We start from the raw sequence: 18,691 nt of genomic DNA, 5'->3' as shown, positions 1-18,691 counted from the left end.
ACTGGTAAAAAAAAACACATCTGCCAACGTGGTATACTGCATCCACTGTACCCGATGTGGCTCCCTCTACATTGGGGAAACCAAGCGGAGGCTTGGAGACCGCTTTGCAGAACACCGCCGCTCAGTTCGCAACAAACTACTGCACCTCCCAGTCGCAAACCATTTCCACTCCCCCTCCCATTCTTTAGATGACATGTCCATCATGGGCCTCCTGCAGTGCCACAATGATGCCACCCGAAGGTTGCAGGAACAGCAACTCCTATTCCGCCTGGGAACCCTGCAGCCTAATGGTATCAATGTGGACTTCACCAGTTTCAAAATCTCCCCTTCCCCTACTGCATCCCTAAACCAGCCCAGTTCGTCCCCTCCCCCCACTGCACCACACAACCAGCCCAGCTCTTCCCCTCCACCCACTGCATCCCAAAACCAGTCCAACCTGTCTCTGCCTCCCTAACTTGTTCTTCCTCTGACCCATCCCTTCCTCCCACCCCAAGCCGCACCCCCATCTACCTACTAACCTCATCCCACCTCCTTGACCTGTCGTCTTCCCTGGACTGACCTATCCCCTCCCTACCTCCCCACCTATATTATCTCCACCTATCTTCTTTCCTCTCCATCTTCGGTCCACCTCCCCCTCTCTCCCTATTTATTCCAGAACCCTCACCCCATCCCCCTCTCTGATGAAGGGTCTAGGCCCGAAACGTCAGCTTTTGTGCTCCTGAGATGCTGCTTGGCCTGCTGTGTTCATCCAGCCTCACATTTTGTTGTCTTAAAAATAACTAACTAGTTTTATTTTTGTTTATTCGGAATGGGTGCTGCAAACTAGGCCAGCATTTTCTCCTTCATCATTTTTCTGGAAAATGTCAATGGTGAGCTTTCTTTTTGAACTGTTAAATTCCTTGAAATGCAGGGACCCCCACTCTGCTGCTAGTTGTGGTAATCAGGAAGCTTCCTTTCCCAGGACCTGATGCTATGTGACATATGGGATCTGGAGTCAATGTTCACAACTTCCAGGACAATTGCTTCCTGACTATGTGACACTGTGCTTCCACATTTGATGAGTCTGTCCGCCAGTGGGACATGATGTACCCAGGCATACTGATTATGGCGGAGGCTGGGACATTAACTGTATGCATCTGTGAGTATGACTATGTTAGGGGGTTACATACTAGTCTGCAGAACAGACTTCTCAATTTTGGGAAAATCCCAAATGTCCGTAAGGAGGATTTTGCAGGGTAATTTCTGATGCCTGTGTCAATGCCAATTTCTTCCAACATCATCCCTCTGTTTTGATTTTATAGCAACAAATGCCAGACAGAAATGAGTGGCTTGTTTCACAATTTCAGAGGCCATTTCAGAGTTAACCGCTTTGCCATTGGTTTGAGTCACATGTAGGCCGGACCAGTATAGACTGCAGATTTCTTTCCCTAAAGGGATCTTCCTTTATGCCTTCTGGCTCCAGATCCAAGGGAATGAGTACTGGCGAACCAAATGGCTTTCTGCTATGGTGTATTTGAACCTATGTCCCAGAATGTTTTTAAAAATCTAGAAGAACTGTGGGTGCTGGAAGTCAAAAACAAAAACAGGAATTGCTGGAAAAACTCAGCCGATCTGACAACAATTGTGAGAGAAATCAGAATTAATGATTTGGGTCCAGTGACCCTTCTTCGGAACCAATGGTAGCTAGGAAAATGTTGGTTTTTAATGCAGAAGATAGGGTTGGGGGGAGGGGATTAGGAGTAAACAATAGGAGGAGGTAGAGCCAAGGAGAGAAGAAAAGAGTTGGACAGACAAAGGAGTAGAAAACAGCCAGCCTAGGAAAATGAATAGTTGTTAATTGAGATTGTTAATGGCTATCAATGGGTTGTATGTAATAGCAGACAATGAGATAATGTGGTTTGGTGTGTGGGGGTGGGGGAAAGCTGGGGAAATGCTCAAGCCCTAAAATTGTTGGACTTGATATTGATTCCAGAAGGCTATTGTATTCCCAGTGAGGAAAATGAGATGCTGTTTTTCCAGCTCTCAGAGTTTTGCATGGAGCAGTGCAGCAAGCCTAAGACAGAAATGTTGGCCAGTAAACACAGTGCTGTGTTGAAGTGGCAGGAAACAGGAAATTCAGGGTCTGTTTTACGGACAGAATATAGGTGTTCTGCAAAACAGTTACCCACGCTACGCTTTCTTTCCCCAATGTAGACGGAACCACATTGTGAGCAGCAAATGCAGTGGACTAGATTGAGTGAGGTGCTGCTTCACCTGGTAGGCGTGTTTGGGGAGGGAGGAAGTGAACGGACAGGTGTTACATCTTCTGCAGTTGCCTGGGATGGTGCTGTGGGAGTGCTGTGAAGCTGTGAAGGAGGAGAGGGCTAGGTTGTCTCGGACGTGGCGGTCTGTGTGGAAGGCTGACACAGGAGGAGTGGGGAATATGCGTCTGGTGGTGGCATCCTGTTGAAGACGGTGAAAATGGCGGTTAATGATCCTCTGTGTGTTGGTGGGATGGTCGGTGAGGACAAGGGGGATCCTTGAGCACCAGTAAAATATGGCATGTTATGGCCCATGAAAACTGTTATAACTGTAAAAAGATTGTAATAATCACCCAAATGATTAACTAAAGTACTGAATAGAAGCTGACATGACTATTCTGTCTGATTTATATGTGATTCTCCGCCAATTCATAATGTCATCTTATACTGGTTTCTGTTTGATTTCAGTCGACCTATCAGTCGATTCTCTCCTTTGAGCTACGATCAGCCGCACTTGCGCCCTCATCTTTTCCAGGAGCAGTTTCGGTGTGGGACTAACAACTTCAATCCAGCAGCAGCATTTTCTCAAGCCATGAAAATTGCGCAGATGGACCCGCTTTTAAACTATAACAATATGGCTGGTAAAGCCCTCCTGCAGCATGAGCATCAGCAGCAGGATCTCACAGCTTCATCACTACATCAGGCATTGCTTTCTCCAACGCCATCTGACTACACAAGACACCAACAAGTTTCACAGCAGTATGGCCATATGATCCAGGGTTTACTATCACCCAGACACTCATTGACAGGGCAACAGGACCTGCGCTTACCTCCTATTGAGGCACAATTTGTAAAACATCACCAGCGGCAGCAGGAATATGACTTGCTGAGGCACATGAACCAAGGGGTGGCAGATGCTGGAAACATGACTGCCAACCTATGTGGGCAGCAACAGACTTTATCAGATCACCAAGCGTTAAATATGCCTTATCAAAGTACGGAAACATATCATCAGCACCATCGTTTATTACAGGTCAGAGGCCAAGAGCATATTGCACAGCCTCCTTCATCATCCCAAGGACACAGTTTTGTACACCATCCCCCGTTGATGCACTCGGAGAGTATGGAAGAGGACTGTGCAAACGAAGGGAATAGGGAGGTGTATCAGGACAATGCAGACTGCACTGACACATCCACCAAAGCCTGCCAAGAGAATCCAGTGCTACTTAATGCTATTAGATGTAGGGATGCAGAGACACTACTAGTAAATATGAATCATGTGCATGAGATGACACAGCCTTACAGTCATCAGCCAGTCCCTGGCTTTGCCAGAAGCAAAGTGCCAAGTAGAGGTAAGAGATGATATTTGTGCTTAGACAGCCTTAGTTTGCATAATAGACTTCTAATTGCCAAACTCTTGTTTTATTAAACCTGGAGAAACTGCAAACTTGGTTTGTTGTCTGCTCATGAATTAACAGAATTTTCAGACAGGACCTCCAGTGTAGATTTGCTGGTTAGCTGAGTCTGTATGGATCTGCTTCAGCTGTACACTTGTGATTATGTCCTGGTTTCACAGAATTTATTTGAATACAGATGTAACACAGGCAGGGAAATGTATTTTTCAAACTTCAGTTTGATTTTAGGTATAAGTTAATAAGGTGATACTCCAGTGGAATACCAAGGAAGTCCAACATTTTTATTAGATGCTGTCTTTTAGATGAGATAGTATATCATGGCAATGTGCACTCACTTTGTGGGTATAATCTCATGCCATTATTTTGGCGAAGAACAGGGAGTTATCTTAAGTGACCTGATCAATATTTATCCTTTACCCAACAACTTGAAAAATAATTATCCAGTCAGTTTCCATATTTCTGTCTGTAGGAACTTGTGAGGATAAATTTGTGTTTTGTACATTACAACAGTAACTACACTTCCACAAAATACTTAATTCGCTGTAATGTATTTTGAGATGACCGAAGGTTGTGAAAGGCCAATATTATAAGTGTTCGTCTTCCACTCTTTTTGATTCTGTACATACTGGTGTGGAATAAATGCATAATATCTAAGATCACACTCACATTTTAAAAAGTAGGCTTTGTTAGATGGTGGATATCTGTTGCATTAGATGTAGAATGAACGTTGATGTAATTTTATCTTAACATGTACTTTCCCTGTTAATCATTAAAATCAAAACATTAATGAATTCAGCTTTCAGATATTAGTTTATTTGCTCACCATCCACAAACATTGAGAGAAGTTTTACTGTTTTGCAGGGAGGGATCTGGGCACAAGGCAAATTAGTTGGCCGTGGAAGGCACCAATAAATCAGATAGCTCATCCCATTTCTTGATTGGAGATTGGACTCCCAGTCTCTGGTCAGAATCATAGTCCCTACAACAGGCAGGGGCTAGATTTCGAGTAGCAGGAGCCAGGAATCTCTCAGAATGATCTGGCATTTGGATAAATAGGGAAGACCTGAAGGGGATTGCAACTGGAGCAAAGGGAGAAAAGACCAAGGGGAAGGGAAGGTTTCATGGTGGATTCTAACCGAGAATCCTCCGATCCTTGATTAAAACCTTAAACGTTACATAAAATCTCACTGCTTTTTAGTATATTCTAACTTTGTCCCTCTTCCTATTGGATTTGGTCTGCCAAGGAAGCCATAAGGGCTTTATCATTGCAGTCCTGGTTTAAAATTGCAGTTTGGTTCTGACTAAGTCATTGGGACGCAATCTGTATGTTTAATCAGGACCTGCTGCCCCCTACTGCATTTGTTTGGCACCTGCAATTTACAGTTGTAGTCATTCTCATCAAATTGGTTAGGCATCAGTCTCCCACTCCATTTTAATCACTAGCCTGCCTGTGTCTGGCTACAAGTAGTTAAAATTTCCTTCAGCGTGTATAGAGGTTAGGATTGCTCATTATAAATTGTGGCACACAGTCCTACCAAGCTACATAATAATGAAGTATATACGCCTGTATTCACTATAAATTTTACATGCAGTATAAAATGTATACCAAGTAATGAGGTATCATAGAATTACAGAATAGTTACGAGACAGAAAGAGACTATTTGGATCATTATGCCTGCACAGGCAATTAAGTAATTCATTAAATCATTGCCCAGTCCACATTCTGCTTTTTCCTCATATCCATGCACATTATTTCACTCTAAATAATTGTCCGATGCCCTCTTGAATGTCTGAATTGATCCTGCCTGCATCACATTTCCAGGCAGTGTATTCCACACCTTAACTACTCACTGTGTGAGGAAGTTTTCTCTCATATCACGTTGCTTCTCTTGCACGTCATTTTAAATCTATGCACTCATGTTCTTTGTACTGCTTCTCCCTATCTACCCAGTAAAGTAACCTCACATTAACAGCAGCTAATTTTTTTTAAACCAAAGCCATTTATCAGGATTAAAATTTGGCATTTGTCTGTACAAAAACATACAATGCCAATTATTTCAGTAAAGTTAACTTAGCATTTTGTATTAAATAAGGTACAAGGGATTATTGAAACAACACAAGCTGTGTTTGGGTTTAGTTGGCAGTAATCAATCAGCTGAAATTTTGCTAATTACTCCAAGTCTCCATTGTTCATTGGTTTATTAAAACATGTAAATCCGTGTGATAGGAATTAAAACTGTAAATACAGAGGTTTTATTTAATCTAACCTATTGACAATAAAAGCCCATCAATGTAAAAGGTAGGGTGTAAAGGATTAGAGCCAAAAATCTGCAGATGTTGGAATCCAAATAGACACACAGGAGGCTGGAGGAACACAGCAGGTCAGGCAGCATCTGGAGTAAAGAAGCAGTCAATGTTTTGAATATTATCTTTCTTCAGGACTGGATGTGAGGGTTGGGGGGAGCTGCAGATAAAGATGTGGGATGGAGGGGTGGAGATGGGATAGTGGTGATAGGTGGACACTAGTTGTAGGTACAACTTTGAGGAGAGAGATGAATCCGGTTGGTGGCTGGAGGGGAGGGTCAGAAGGTGGAATGGAAGGGACGAGGTTTGGTTGGAATCCAAGACAGGAAGAGGTGGGAAGATTATTTGAAACTGGACAACTCGGCATTGAGTCCTCTGGGCTGCAGTGTGCCCAGGCGGAAGATAAGGTGTTGTTCTTCAAATTTGTGTTCTGAGTCTCTGTGACACTGGAGGAGGGTGAGGATGGACATTTTGGAGCAAGAGTGGGGCCAAGCTAACCTCTCGGTCGCTGCGCATTTCAACTCCACCCCTCTTCTCCACCAACTCCCCTCTGACATGTCCGTCCTTGGCTTCTTGCAGTGTTGCAGTGACCCAGAACTCAAATTTGAAGAACAACGTCTTATCTTCCGCCTGGGCAGCCTGGAGGACTCAACATTGAATTCCTAAATTTCAAATAACCTTGCTTATCATCCCCCAGCTCCTTTTCCACCCTTCTCTTTCATTCCACCTTCTGACCTACCCTTCTAGCCACCAACCTGGATTCATCCCTTCCATCAACCAACCAAGTCGTACCTACCACCAGTGTGCACCCTATCACCATACTGCCCATACCCCTCTCCCTGACCCCTTTATCTGCAGCTCTCCCTTGCCCCACATACAGCCTTGAAGAAGGGTAATACTCAAAACGTTGACCGCTCCTTTCCTCCAGATGCTTCCTCGCCTTCTGTACGAAATTTTATATTACTGAAAAAATGGATAACAATGTCTTGAGTAAAACTACATTCTTTATTACTGAGTTAAACCTTTTGGTTAAATGGGTTATGGAAAGGAATAAACATTAGCAGGAGTGTGGTACCCTGCCAACATTGCAAGAAAATTGGACAACAGATAAATCCAGCAAGCATGGTTCATTTCCCGTATGGTGTTTGCGTTTTTTAAAAAAATTCAGATCACAGGAGGAAGGAGACACTAAGGATGGTTAGGTAATTGAAAGATCTGGCAAAGACTTTGCTAGAATACAACATGAATTCTCATAAGTAGAAACAAGTATGGGGATGTCAAGACTACGGGGCACATTTTTAAGGTGAGAGGAGATAGATTTTAAAAAGACGTGAATAAATCTTTTACACAGGATGGTTTGCATGTGGAATCGACTTCTTGAGGAAGTGGTGGATGTAAGTACAACTACAGCATTTAAAAGACATTTGGATAAGTTCATGATAAGGAAAGATTTGCAGGGATAAGGGCCAGGATCAGGCAGGTGGGACGAGTTTAGCTTGGGATTATGTTTGGCTGAAGGGCTGTTTCCATGCTGTAAAGTCTTGCAACCTCCTTAGAGAAAGAGAAATTGATAATGTTTCAGGTCATTCAGAACTGAAAGCTCATCTCTGTGTAATGAGTTATTGACAAAGAAAACTGAAATTAGATTTGGGGACCATCTAAAGTTAATGAATCTCAGGTTCATGTGCTTACCCTTCTGCTATTCCAACAAACATAACAGGGGAAAGAAGAAAGAATGATCACTGTTTAAAAGTTTTCAGTATCTTTTTTCATTTAGTTTTGCCCAACTTTAACTTGTTTGTCTATCTTGTGCATTATCTCCTAGAAAAGCGGATAACCCGTTGCAGAGCTTCAGCTAGCAATTTATTTTGTGCGGTTGACTACTGAACCCATTTGGTGCAATTGACGACTGAACATAATGAATGAGTGTCTTGAAATGGCCTACAATCAAATTTGCCTCCCACCAACCTCTTTTTCTTGTCTTTTAGCCAGCATCATCCACTAAAATATTCACAAATTTCTTTGTGTTGTACTTATGCCATCTGATCATGAATAAGAAAATCTCAACATGTACAAATTAAAAATGCCAAATGTAATTCAAACCACCGCCCAAATACCCAGCAGGGTTATTGTGTTTAATATGATTTGCTGTTTTATTTAGGTTGATGATTCTTTATAAAATAACAATTCCACTACTTTTCTGATCACCACATGTAACTTAATTATGCTAAACAGAACGTAGAGTGATACATTACAGAAATGTTACAGATTCTTCAGCCCAACTTGTCCATGCCGACTTCGTTTCCCAAATTAAACTAGTCCCATATGCCTGTGATTGGTGATAGCCAGGTTTCAGATTTCTTAACTATTAACAGAGCCATTATGTCATTTGCCAATTAGAAGAATTCCTCTCTGCCATTGATCAAGGCAGAGAAATTCCAACCTACTGCTTCTCAGAGCTGCACTTTGATCATAGTGTTCTTTATGTTGTAGGAAAGCCAACATTGTTACAATCAGCAGGCTGGCCTGTGAAGCACAATCTGTAGACTATTGATTGTGAATTGACAATTTTTAAAGTTGTGTTAAGTCAGGAGCTTGTGTCAGCTGATCTGAAACAGTTCCCATGGCCATTGGAAACGTCAGTTAGCTAATGACAACATTCCCTTGAAGTGTTACAGTTAATAGAACATTTAAAGACTACATTTAGCCAGTTGAAAAAAGAGTAAGAATCTTCAGTTTATCTTTGCCTTAGACCTCAGTGTGTGTGTAATCTGCACATTAAAAATCCTGTTGCAGAATTTGAAAATCATAATAGTATAACTGTGATTCTCTAGGGAAAGGAAATTAATGTAAGTACTTTTGCTTATCAAAATAATTAAGAGATGCAGTCATTGCCATTGGATCTGGGAGATTACATACCAAAAATGCCAGTCCCTGATAGCGCACAGCTCTGTGGTGCAATCACTTATGTCCTTGGGAAGGGCATTATAGTTTCAGAAGATCTTTGTTCCTGTTTCAGTCTGTGTATCCGTTTTTCTATTCCATGTCCAAGAACTCACTGTGAGTTCAGTCTTAGATTGTTTGCTGCTGTACCCTGAAAAAAGATACAGCTTAGCATTTGAGATAACACGGTGTGAAGCTGGATGAACACAGCGGGCGAAATCTGAAAATCTGTAAAAGGGTCCTGACCGGAAACATCAAGCTTTCCTGCTCCTCTGATGCTGCTTGACCCGCTGTGTTCATCCAGCTTCGCACCGTGTTATCTCAGATTCTCCAGCATCAGCAGTTCCTACTATCTCTGTGACAGCTTAACATTTAAACAGTTGCTGGCCATTCTTTGATTGCAGTTGACTTAATACGCTGCAACAAGTCATTGCTGTACCACATTTACCATATATCTGTAACTGAGATGTGTGAATTTTCAATTAAAATCTTGATTCATCTTGATTTCCTGCCATAATGGGGGCATCTATGCTTCTGCCAGTCAGATTTGGTGAGAAATTAGTTTCCACTGTGACAAAGAGCACTTTGTCACAATTGGAACAATAGAAAGGAAAATTCTAAATCGTTACTGAAAGGTATTGTGTACCTAAAGGCACCGGTGGCAGTGGAGGAGGTGGGTGAAGAAAGGGCGTTGACATTTTGAGCAGCCCCCATGTTGAATAGACACAAAGCAGCAGGTAAAGCAGTGATGAATGATATATCAGCATTTGCATACTATTTTACAAAAATAATTAACCAAATCTAGCAAGCCAAAATCCTATTCTAATATTGAGGAACATTATGTATTGCCTTGTGTATTGGTATGTCCTTCCCTCCTCCTTTGAATGTAATTCATTCTACATCTAAACATCTCCAACTCTCACCCCTTTACTCTGTTTCTGTCTGAACTTGCCTTAATCTTTCATTTTCCTTATATTTCATTATAACACGCCTCTTATACCTTCCTCCATTGAAGAACTAAAATGAAAGACTTTATATGACGTATGGTTGAAGATTCCCCGACAAGTTCCCGTTTTCTCCTTTTAGACAGAACCATGTTAATTTAAATGTAAAACATGATCCAGGTTCAAAGATTGTGGAAGGCTGCTGTGAACATATCCAAAGTGATTGAAAACAGAGAGCTAGAAATGCTTAGAAGCCCAGATTTCTGCCACCCAGAAAAGTAAAAGGTCAAAAACTCATCTTATTTCAGAAACTATGTCTGGGGATCGGATGGATGGCAGAAGACCTCCCATGCAGCCCATGGAGGTAAATGATCACAATGGAGTTGGTTACACAACGAGACAGTCAACTAGAACCCTCCAGCGGCATCATACCATTCAGACAAGTGATGATGCTTATGTATGTGCAAACTATTTTTATTCTCTTAATTTACATGTCTGATTATTACCTCTGTTTACACTTATCTGCTACATCGGAAATCAATGTGGTGCATTTTTTTTCAAGTTTAGTGTGTTCTACTACGTTTAATATTTAAGATTATTAACCAAAAATAGCATAGTATTTAATGAATATTAAAATAATCAACTAGGCTTCAGTTGTGTAGAATTCTTTATAAGCTTGGTCTAGCAAAGCGCAACGATAGTTGTTCTTGACTGGAAAGCACAGCAGTTAACCAAAATTTTGGTTAACAATACAGATGACAGTCTCTGATATATGAACATCAGCCCATATGAATAATCGTAGACAAAAGAATTCTTTAAAACCCTTGTCATTAACTGTGCCTTCACACATAACCCTACCAGTATGTCTCATGACCATTATTTTGTCCTGCCACCCTGTGACATTGCTCTGAGATCACTCAATGTGAGACACACTGTAAGAAATTTCAGAAATGTAAAAAGCTAGCTAAAGAGTCAGCTGAAACAGCGAGCTGCCTTTAGAAAAAATTATGTGAAAGATTAAGATGAGTGTTATTTTGTGTCTTTGTTCGATGATCAGTGATGATGGTCACCTGAACTGGTAAAATTGTATACTCTCATCTGGGGTAAAAGTGATTGCCAAGTTTCTTCTCCCTGTAATATTACTAATATTTTCTGTTTTCTAAAAGATACAGAAAAGGAAAATCTTTTTCCAGTTTATTTGAAAGGATAAAGCACTGATGGTGCTGCTTATTTCTTATTGTGATAATGCCAGCCTACATTTATCATCAGATTTAACTTTGATTATCTTTTCATTTGAAGGATCAGGCAGAACCTTCAGGGATGAGTTTATTAGCTGGAAAGGTGCTTAGCTCTGCCCGAATGTCAGATGTTGTCCTTAGCCAATCATCACTTACGGGGAGCCAACAGCTACAGACAAGAGGGAATGAAGGTGAGAATTTCTTGTGTTCTTGTGACCTTAAACACAAACTAAATACTTAACATATTGAAACACATATAAGCTAACACTGTACTTTAGCTGCACCAACTTGGATATTCTTTTTGCTTTGGGTTCATCAAGGTGCATTGATAGCTCTTTTATTTTGTCCTTTCAATAAATGTCAAGGAACGTTGGTTGTAACTTACATATGCTACTTTTGCAAAAGTCTGATATTTGGAATATGTTTATCTGTGATGTTGTTGGTTATATTCTCTGTGTTGACGTACAATCTGCTCTCAGTTGTTAGACGTGATTTCTAGAGAATGTGTGTAATGATGTCCAGTGTAGTCATTCAGTTCTATGAGTTATATAAAAGATTTTTGTGTCATTTCAGTCAGCACTTATTGATTGCCCTTTAATTCATTAACTGAGAAGTTATGCTTTAGTTAAGTAAAGTAATTGGGGTGAAATTAGGTTTAATTGATGAGACAGCAAAATGCAATAATTTATTGCTCAAAAGAAGACCTTTTGACCCATTAGATGCCTGCTACTTGAAAACGAACTGTCCAGTCTAATGTCTTTTAGCTCGTAGTCCATAACTCTGTCGGTTATATTTTCAGATTTCAAATTTCAAATTCAAAATATGTTCACATTCTTATCTAATGTCATATTACCGATGATGAGGGATTCTGCCTTTACCATGCTTTTTGGCAATTTCAGATCACCACTATCCTTTTAGCAAAGATTTGTTCCTCAGCTGTCCTCTAAATTGATATAAATCCATGTCACCTGGTTATTAACTTCTCTGTTAATTTCCACTGTATAAGCCCTTCAAAATCTAATGCACCTCAATTAAATCATCCCTCAGCCTTCTCCATTCCAAAAAAAAACCTAGCGTACCAAATCTTTTCTCATCGCTATTTTCCACTTTTGTCAATGTCCTTGTAATATGCTCCTGTTGCCACGCTAGTGTGAAATATCCTTCTGTGATACAGTGATCTGAGCTGTCTGTAGTACTCTATCTGTGGTCTTGTTAGTGTTTTAACCTTCCTACTGTTATAATCTAAACCCTGACCCGTAAGTGAAAGTGTCTCTTCAAATGTGAAAAGAAAGCTCTGGAGTAACTCAGCAGGTCTTGCAACATCTGTGGAGAGAGAAACTGAGTTAACATTTTAAGTCCAATATAATTCTTCTTCAGAACTCAGTTCTGAGAAGGTCTGTGTCACAGATCAGGAGGTTGGAGGAAAGAGTCGTACCTTTGACATCAACTCTGACAGGAAGGGCAACAGATTCCTGTCAGCCGTACAGAATGCTGGTAGTCAAATTTTGAGTGCAGCCTGAACTTCCAGTTTATGACTGTCAAAGATGACAGGATGCCCAGCAGCCAAGGTTTCAAAGATACCCTGAAAGACAACTTGCAGAAGATTGGCTTTGATCTCAATGGTTAGGAAAAGAGCGCACTGGGTCACCTAGGATGGTGAGTCCTGCATCACTAAAGTTAATTGGTTTTGAAGCAAGGAGGATAAAGGCTGAAGAAAGGAGAGCAAGGAGAAAGCTCAGGAGGAGTGCTATTTCCTAATTGTCACAGGCTGACTACCAGATTGACTAATGGCTGCCTGCCAGTGTGGATTTTGGATTTTTAAAAATGCTGTTTCCTGCTTAGCTTTTTACTTTGCCTTTTCCACCTTGTTTACCTTTCACTGACTTCATTCCCATCTATTAAAGCCTCTCTCTCTTTCGCTTCTTCTTTTACTCTCTTTCTCTTCTGCCTTTATTCTCTTTCACCCTGTACATACTCCAGGACTCTTTGGCAGGATTCTCCTCATTCTGAGAGACCGTCAAGAGAAGATTCATTTCCACTTAGTGCATTTTCATGATGACAAGTCTTATAGCTAGCAATATTGAGACCTGTGCTGGAACTGTTACCTTTCTGTGTTATATGCTGCATTTATTAAACATTTAGTTTAAACTTCAGCGAATGTGAGAGAATGACTCGGCCAACAAGCATGGCATACTATGGCAGCTGACATACTGGCAGAAATAGCTCCAAGCAGCAGCATAGAGGGTTGACAGTCAAATTAATTAAAAGGCTATGTGTTACATGGTCGATAAAATGGAAAGTGATGAATGAATCAAGCAATCTCAGTTACTTAGCATTACTGCTTCCATTGTTGTTTTGGGAATTTCTTCTAGGTCACTAAGCAATCTGTAACCAAGACAAGCTAGGATTTCAGTATGATTTTCTCATTTAATTTGTAATAAAATCTGAAAAAAATGACTTTACAACATAGGTGCCCATCACTGGGGATGGCTACCTAAGAGTAACTCTGACTGAAATTTCTAAAGTTCATATTGAAGCAAGTTGAAAGTACAGTACCCATGAATGGCACAGTGTAGTTTGACCTCAAGTTGCAGGTCTTTCCTGAAATGCAGTAGGGAGTTGTATTTCTATAGGAAAGGGAACATTAGAAGAATAAATATAACTGACCCACATCTTCATACCTTGCAGGAGTTCATACATCACTGACATTGGCTAGTGTTGATAATAATTTTCCTGTCCATCAGAAGATGTATGACCTGGTGGAAGATAGTAAAGGATCAAAGTCAAGTACCCTATTCCCATAAAAAAAAACACTTCAACTGAAATATAAAGAAGGTGTCCTTTCTGAATAAAAGAGATACATTTTTGATGAAGCTTTACAATAGACTTTTTTTAAGTCAACAGGCCTTGTGGCTTTCACTGGAACATGAATGGACCTATGGAATTTGGTCCTCAAAATGTTAATTAAAATCTTGTCATCCCATGTAATGTAATCAGAATTTGACTTCATCAACTTCCCTCTAAACCAAATAGATCTAATTGTGAACCAAAGTTAATAAATGCTGCTGCCAGAACACTGATAAAATTCAGGAATTCCCTCCTCCTGTAAACATGTTTGACAGCACTCACTATGGCTGACTATAAGCTGTGCAAAACGCCCTAGCATTAAGGTTTGAGTGCAAACTGTTTTAGTAATTTTCTTGTTTGATTCTTCAATGCTCTTTCAGAATGTGCTGAAAGTTCACAGAGTTCTGCTGATCCAAACACAGGAGAGGGTTCACAACATTCAAACAGTTCCTGCTGCTCCACCAAATGCATCACTGAGATCCTGAAAGAACTGAATCCACCATTTGACAACAAACTTCTCACCTACAAACATCCTGACCTGGCCTTTGGAATGGAGCAAGCTGGAGTGTAGTGGATACAGAGGTGATCAACAGTGCTGCTGTTCTAAGGGGAATGTGTGTATTTACCTTGTTTATATTCTTATAGTTTTACTGCGTAAAGACTTTGTTTTTGGTTTCTCACAGCTGGGATATTATTATTAAAGTAAAATGTGGAGAAAACAGTGTTTTTTTTTGTACAATGAAGTTATGCCTACAAAAGGATGAGTTCAGGAGGTCTGGCCTTATAATGGCAGAATTGAACGTGGAGGTAGAGAGCCAGGAGAGCAGATTTGGCAAGAAATAGGGGTGGGATGTATTATTGGAGGTTGTAAGTTGGATTGACTTCATGTTCTATGGTAGCAAACAGTCAATTACACTTTGTAAGGCCCTATTTGAGAGTGAGCTATATTGCCTTGCGAATATTTTGAAAGTGAGATCCTGACACATGCAGAAGCCAACACTAGCCTCCCTGCGCAGGCTGAGGATGATCAAAGCAGGGGCTCCATATGTCATTGATGGGGATTTGAGTATTAATACTCCCAAAAGCAGCTGCAACCTCATTGTTTGGGATTTACACACCACCTCAACTGCGCTGCTTCCATTCTGAAAATGTCAATTTTAAAGCTTTATCAAAAGACAAATTTTCATTTTCACTTAAAAAAGGACAATTTCTTTATATTTCAATTGAAGTGCTACTTTTGGATGTGAACCTGATTTTTGTCCATTCTGCATTCCCGCAAGTAATGCATTTTTGGACGCAGAGGATGGGCAGATAAATTGTTGCAAGACTAGCCTGGATTTTGTTTGTTTTTATACTGCTGTGCTAACCAACGAGGACGCCTCCATGTTGGGGTACCCCTGCAGTCCCTGAACTGCCTCAGTAACAGCAGTTCACCAACTGGGCTGCCAACTCTTGAGAGCAGCCATCCCTCTGACTGAACGAACACCATTGAGCATGTCTGTCATCCTTAGTAGGATGGCAAGCACAATGATAACTAATGTTGGAGTCTTCTTAAGTTTATTTTTTATTTTAAGTTAATGAGAATGGCTTGATGCATGGCAATGGTATAAACTTTTCACTGTATTTTATATTGAATACTTGTGACAAGAAATGATTCAATTAAGCCATAATACGGAAGGTAGCACTGCTGGAATCAATGCCAACAAGTGTGGGTTTGGGATTGAGATCGCCATTTGATCCCAACAATGAGTTCCCAAAGTTTGTAACAAAATCCAGTCCATTCTGCCTGGCTGCAGCTGTTGGTTACACATGAAAACACAAGAAGGCAGTCATAAAAGTGAAGCAAAATATCAACTCGTATCAATATGCCTAATGAAAAGTCAATTGCTGTGTAATTTTATAACCAGGCAATTAAATTGTTTATAATAAATGCTTTATATAAAATCCACAGTTATATTAAAAACTGGACATTAGTGTTTCCATAAGGTTCATTGGTTAATAAACTTACGCAACATGTCACAAAGCCATTAGCTCTATTTCCTGGATGGCTGATTTGGGATGCAGAGCGATGCCAACAGCATGCAATCAGTTCCCAAACCAGATGAGGTACCACCTTCTGAACCTTGCTGTTCATCTTAGGTGTGGTGACCCTCTGGTTAAACCCAGTACAGGTCGTGTCTCCCTAACATGAGGACAGCCTGTAGTTCTTTGGGACAATGGCAACTTTCATGCATTCCAGGAAAGTCTGCTGTTTAACTTCAGGTGTCTGTTAGGGATGAGCTAAATGGGATGGCAAAATATAAATGCTGTAATTAGCCTTGATTTCTGTGCTAGGATTCTGAAACAAAATTGAAACCTGATTGTTGTACGTTGAACTTCTTTAGAGTTCTGGAAGAATTTTGTGCTTTTAAAATACTACATGGTCAATGGACAATGATGAGAACAAGAGTACTGACTGGTTTTCTTTCTACCACTTAAAAGTCAGTACTGTTTAATTTAGAACTTGACCTAACTGTCTTTCCATGGACTAGAGATTGAACTGGGGGCTCTCTACTCTAGCTTTCAGCTGTTCGCTGAACTATAAGACAAAATACTGTTAGTGATTTGCAATATTGTTCACTTAGCAAAGCAAGCTAACCACTAATTTGTTATTTCTCTACAGATGAGTGTGTTCAGCTTTGAGGTCAAAGGTCCATTTTGCCGACAGTATCTAGCAGCATCACACCAAAACTTCATTGTATTTCTTTCCAGCACAATATCGTGACTTGTTTGCTGTCAGTTGAGGGGTTGCACTACTTGCCACACCTGTCAGTACCAGTCATGAGAAGAAGAGAAGACTGAAGTTTTCAAAATTGCAAAAAGAGAAAAAGTAAACAGCCATGACCACCTCCCACCCACACCCTCCCCAAGTCATCTTCATGTGTGAAGCCCTTTCCCCCTGGCCTTATCTTACAGAAACAGAAGCCCTCCAAACCCTGTGATGTCACTTTATCCAGGGAGAGTAACTGAGCAGTGCAGCATGTGCCCTGAGGTGTAATTTACTCTGTGAGCAATAAGACTGCTTGCTGTCCCTCTGGTACTCCTCCATTTTTGATTTTTGCCTAACAGTGGTGCAATATGCTTTGTTTTCCTAAATTTCTTTTCCAGTGTTTGTCACTGTGCTTTCTTTCTCATGTTAATTTCTGCGTCATATACCAAAAAAAAGTATATGGCCATTTTTTAAAAACGAAGTTAGATTTTATGGATTTTATTTCCCATTCACATAGATCTTGTTATGTTACCTTAAGATATCAATTAAATTAACCGTGTTAAAAAATAAACTGTCAAAATGGATGATTTTGTTATATTTGAATTGTAACTTGCACCTTTGTTTAAAGTATTTTTCCCTTTTTATGGCATTGTAATGTGACTTCTTTCCTTGTGCCAGGTGAAATTTGTTAATGTTAACCCTTTGAAATTTCACAGTGTGTATTATGTTTCGATGCCATGTCCTTTTTTATATGTATTAAAACAACCAGAACCTGCCCAAAGACCAGGTTTTTGGGATTCTTTCTGAACTCTAAAATTGATCGGAAAATGAAATTTAAGTTGAAAGATTTAGCTGCTTCAAAGAGGAGAAGAAGAAGCAGAACTTCGAAAGGAATTTGCACGAGTGGAAAGAAAGACTACAAACTAAGCCAGTCAAGCAGTGTTTAACTGTGATTTTAATAATCATGGTTTTAAAAAAAAACAATAAAAAGTAGCTCTGGACAGAGAATTTTTAGATGAAAATTTAAATATCACCCATTTATCTGCTTCTCAACTACAAATCTGTCCAACTTCTGTCATTTGTACATTTTTGTTCCATTTATTTGATGAAAAAAAGTCAAAAACTTGATATTCAGCTGTTTAACGGGAAGGTACCAAGAAAACACTGAAAGCTTTTATTGTATGTATCTTTTCTTTGTTTACATGACACTGTATTTATGGGAGAGTCAACTGCCAATCTAAGGAAAAACAAAGAACTGAAATGCAGCGCCATCTCTCATCTGTAACACATTTTTAATGTTGCTTTGTATTGTAGTAATCAATACGCAGTATATGTTGAATGTATATTAATATACTTTGCTATTTCTGTTTCGGAAATGTTGAAAAGTATTTTTTCTTGTTTATGTTGGACAAAAGGTTCAGTGATCTAGTACATTGTGTGGGTCACTTGCAACTAGTAATTTAGTTGGAAAGTGGGATCATGACAAATAAAACCTATGTAATTTGATCTGAACAATGTTACTTATTTAGTTCATAGTAAATGGTTTTTCCTAAGTTCCTTTTTCTCTGCTTTTACAGTATAATAGCATTACTCTATTTCATCAGACACAGGAGGAAAGCATGCACTCTATTAATACTTTCAGGATTTTGAACTTCAACCAGTCTTTTGGATTAAGAAGGCGGGAAGCAGAATAATAGACTGGCAAAGTTTTAAGCACATTTGCACCACACCTTTATACAGCAAATACACCTTAAGTTGATCTGTTGAAATATGCCATTGTGATGACATACATATTTTGTGCCTAAGCGCATTGGTTCAAATCATTAGCGCTGGATGATGACTGACTTTACTGATGCTGTAATGAAAAACTAATACTTCAACTCGGGACAAGTACATTCCTAATTATATTGATCTGTGCTGTGGGTAAAAGTGTTGCAGTGATGGATAGAATCTACCCAGACAGACAAGTATTTGTGAAAATTTAATGGATTTGTTGCTACTGCATTTTATA

At 39.9% G+C, this 18,691-nt stretch overlaps 1 protein-coding gene across 5 annotated transcripts in view; it reads left to right on the top strand.

Moving 5' to 3' along the window:
• The window catches only part of sik3 (SIK family kinase 3), a 334,512-nt gene extending 317,218 nt beyond the window's left edge, over nt 1-17,294 (top strand). For 4 of the 5 annotated variants that reach the window (XM_048562166.2, XM_048562167.2, XM_048562164.2 and 1 more), the window contains 5 exons: nt 2,709-3,592; nt 10,155-10,303; nt 11,146-11,275; nt 14,312-14,545; nt 16,594-17,294. In XM_048562166.2, the coding sequence (XP_048418123.1) occupies nt 2,709-3,592; nt 10,155-10,303; nt 11,146-11,275; nt 14,312-14,502 (1,354 nt within the window). In that variant the 3' untranslated portion in view covers nt 14,503-14,545; nt 16,594-17,294. The remainder of the gene's footprint in view (nt 1-2,708; nt 3,593-10,154; nt 10,304-11,145; nt 11,276-14,311; nt 14,546-16,593) is intronic. The other variant, XM_048562165.2, reaches the window with a different exon arrangement.
• The last annotated feature ends 1,397 nt before the right edge of the window (nt 17,295-18,691 follow it).

This window comes from Stegostoma tigrinum, chromosome 32 (genome assembly GCF_030684315.1).
Source record: "Stegostoma tigrinum isolate sSteTig4 chromosome 32, sSteTig4.hap1, whole genome shotgun sequence".
In the NCBI taxonomy this organism is placed as follows: domain Eukaryota; kingdom Metazoa; phylum Chordata; class Chondrichthyes; order Orectolobiformes; family Stegostomatidae; genus Stegostoma; species Stegostoma tigrinum.
The sequence above is the reverse complement of the archived record's forward strand: the minus strand, read 5'-3'. Positions and strand labels throughout refer to the sequence as shown.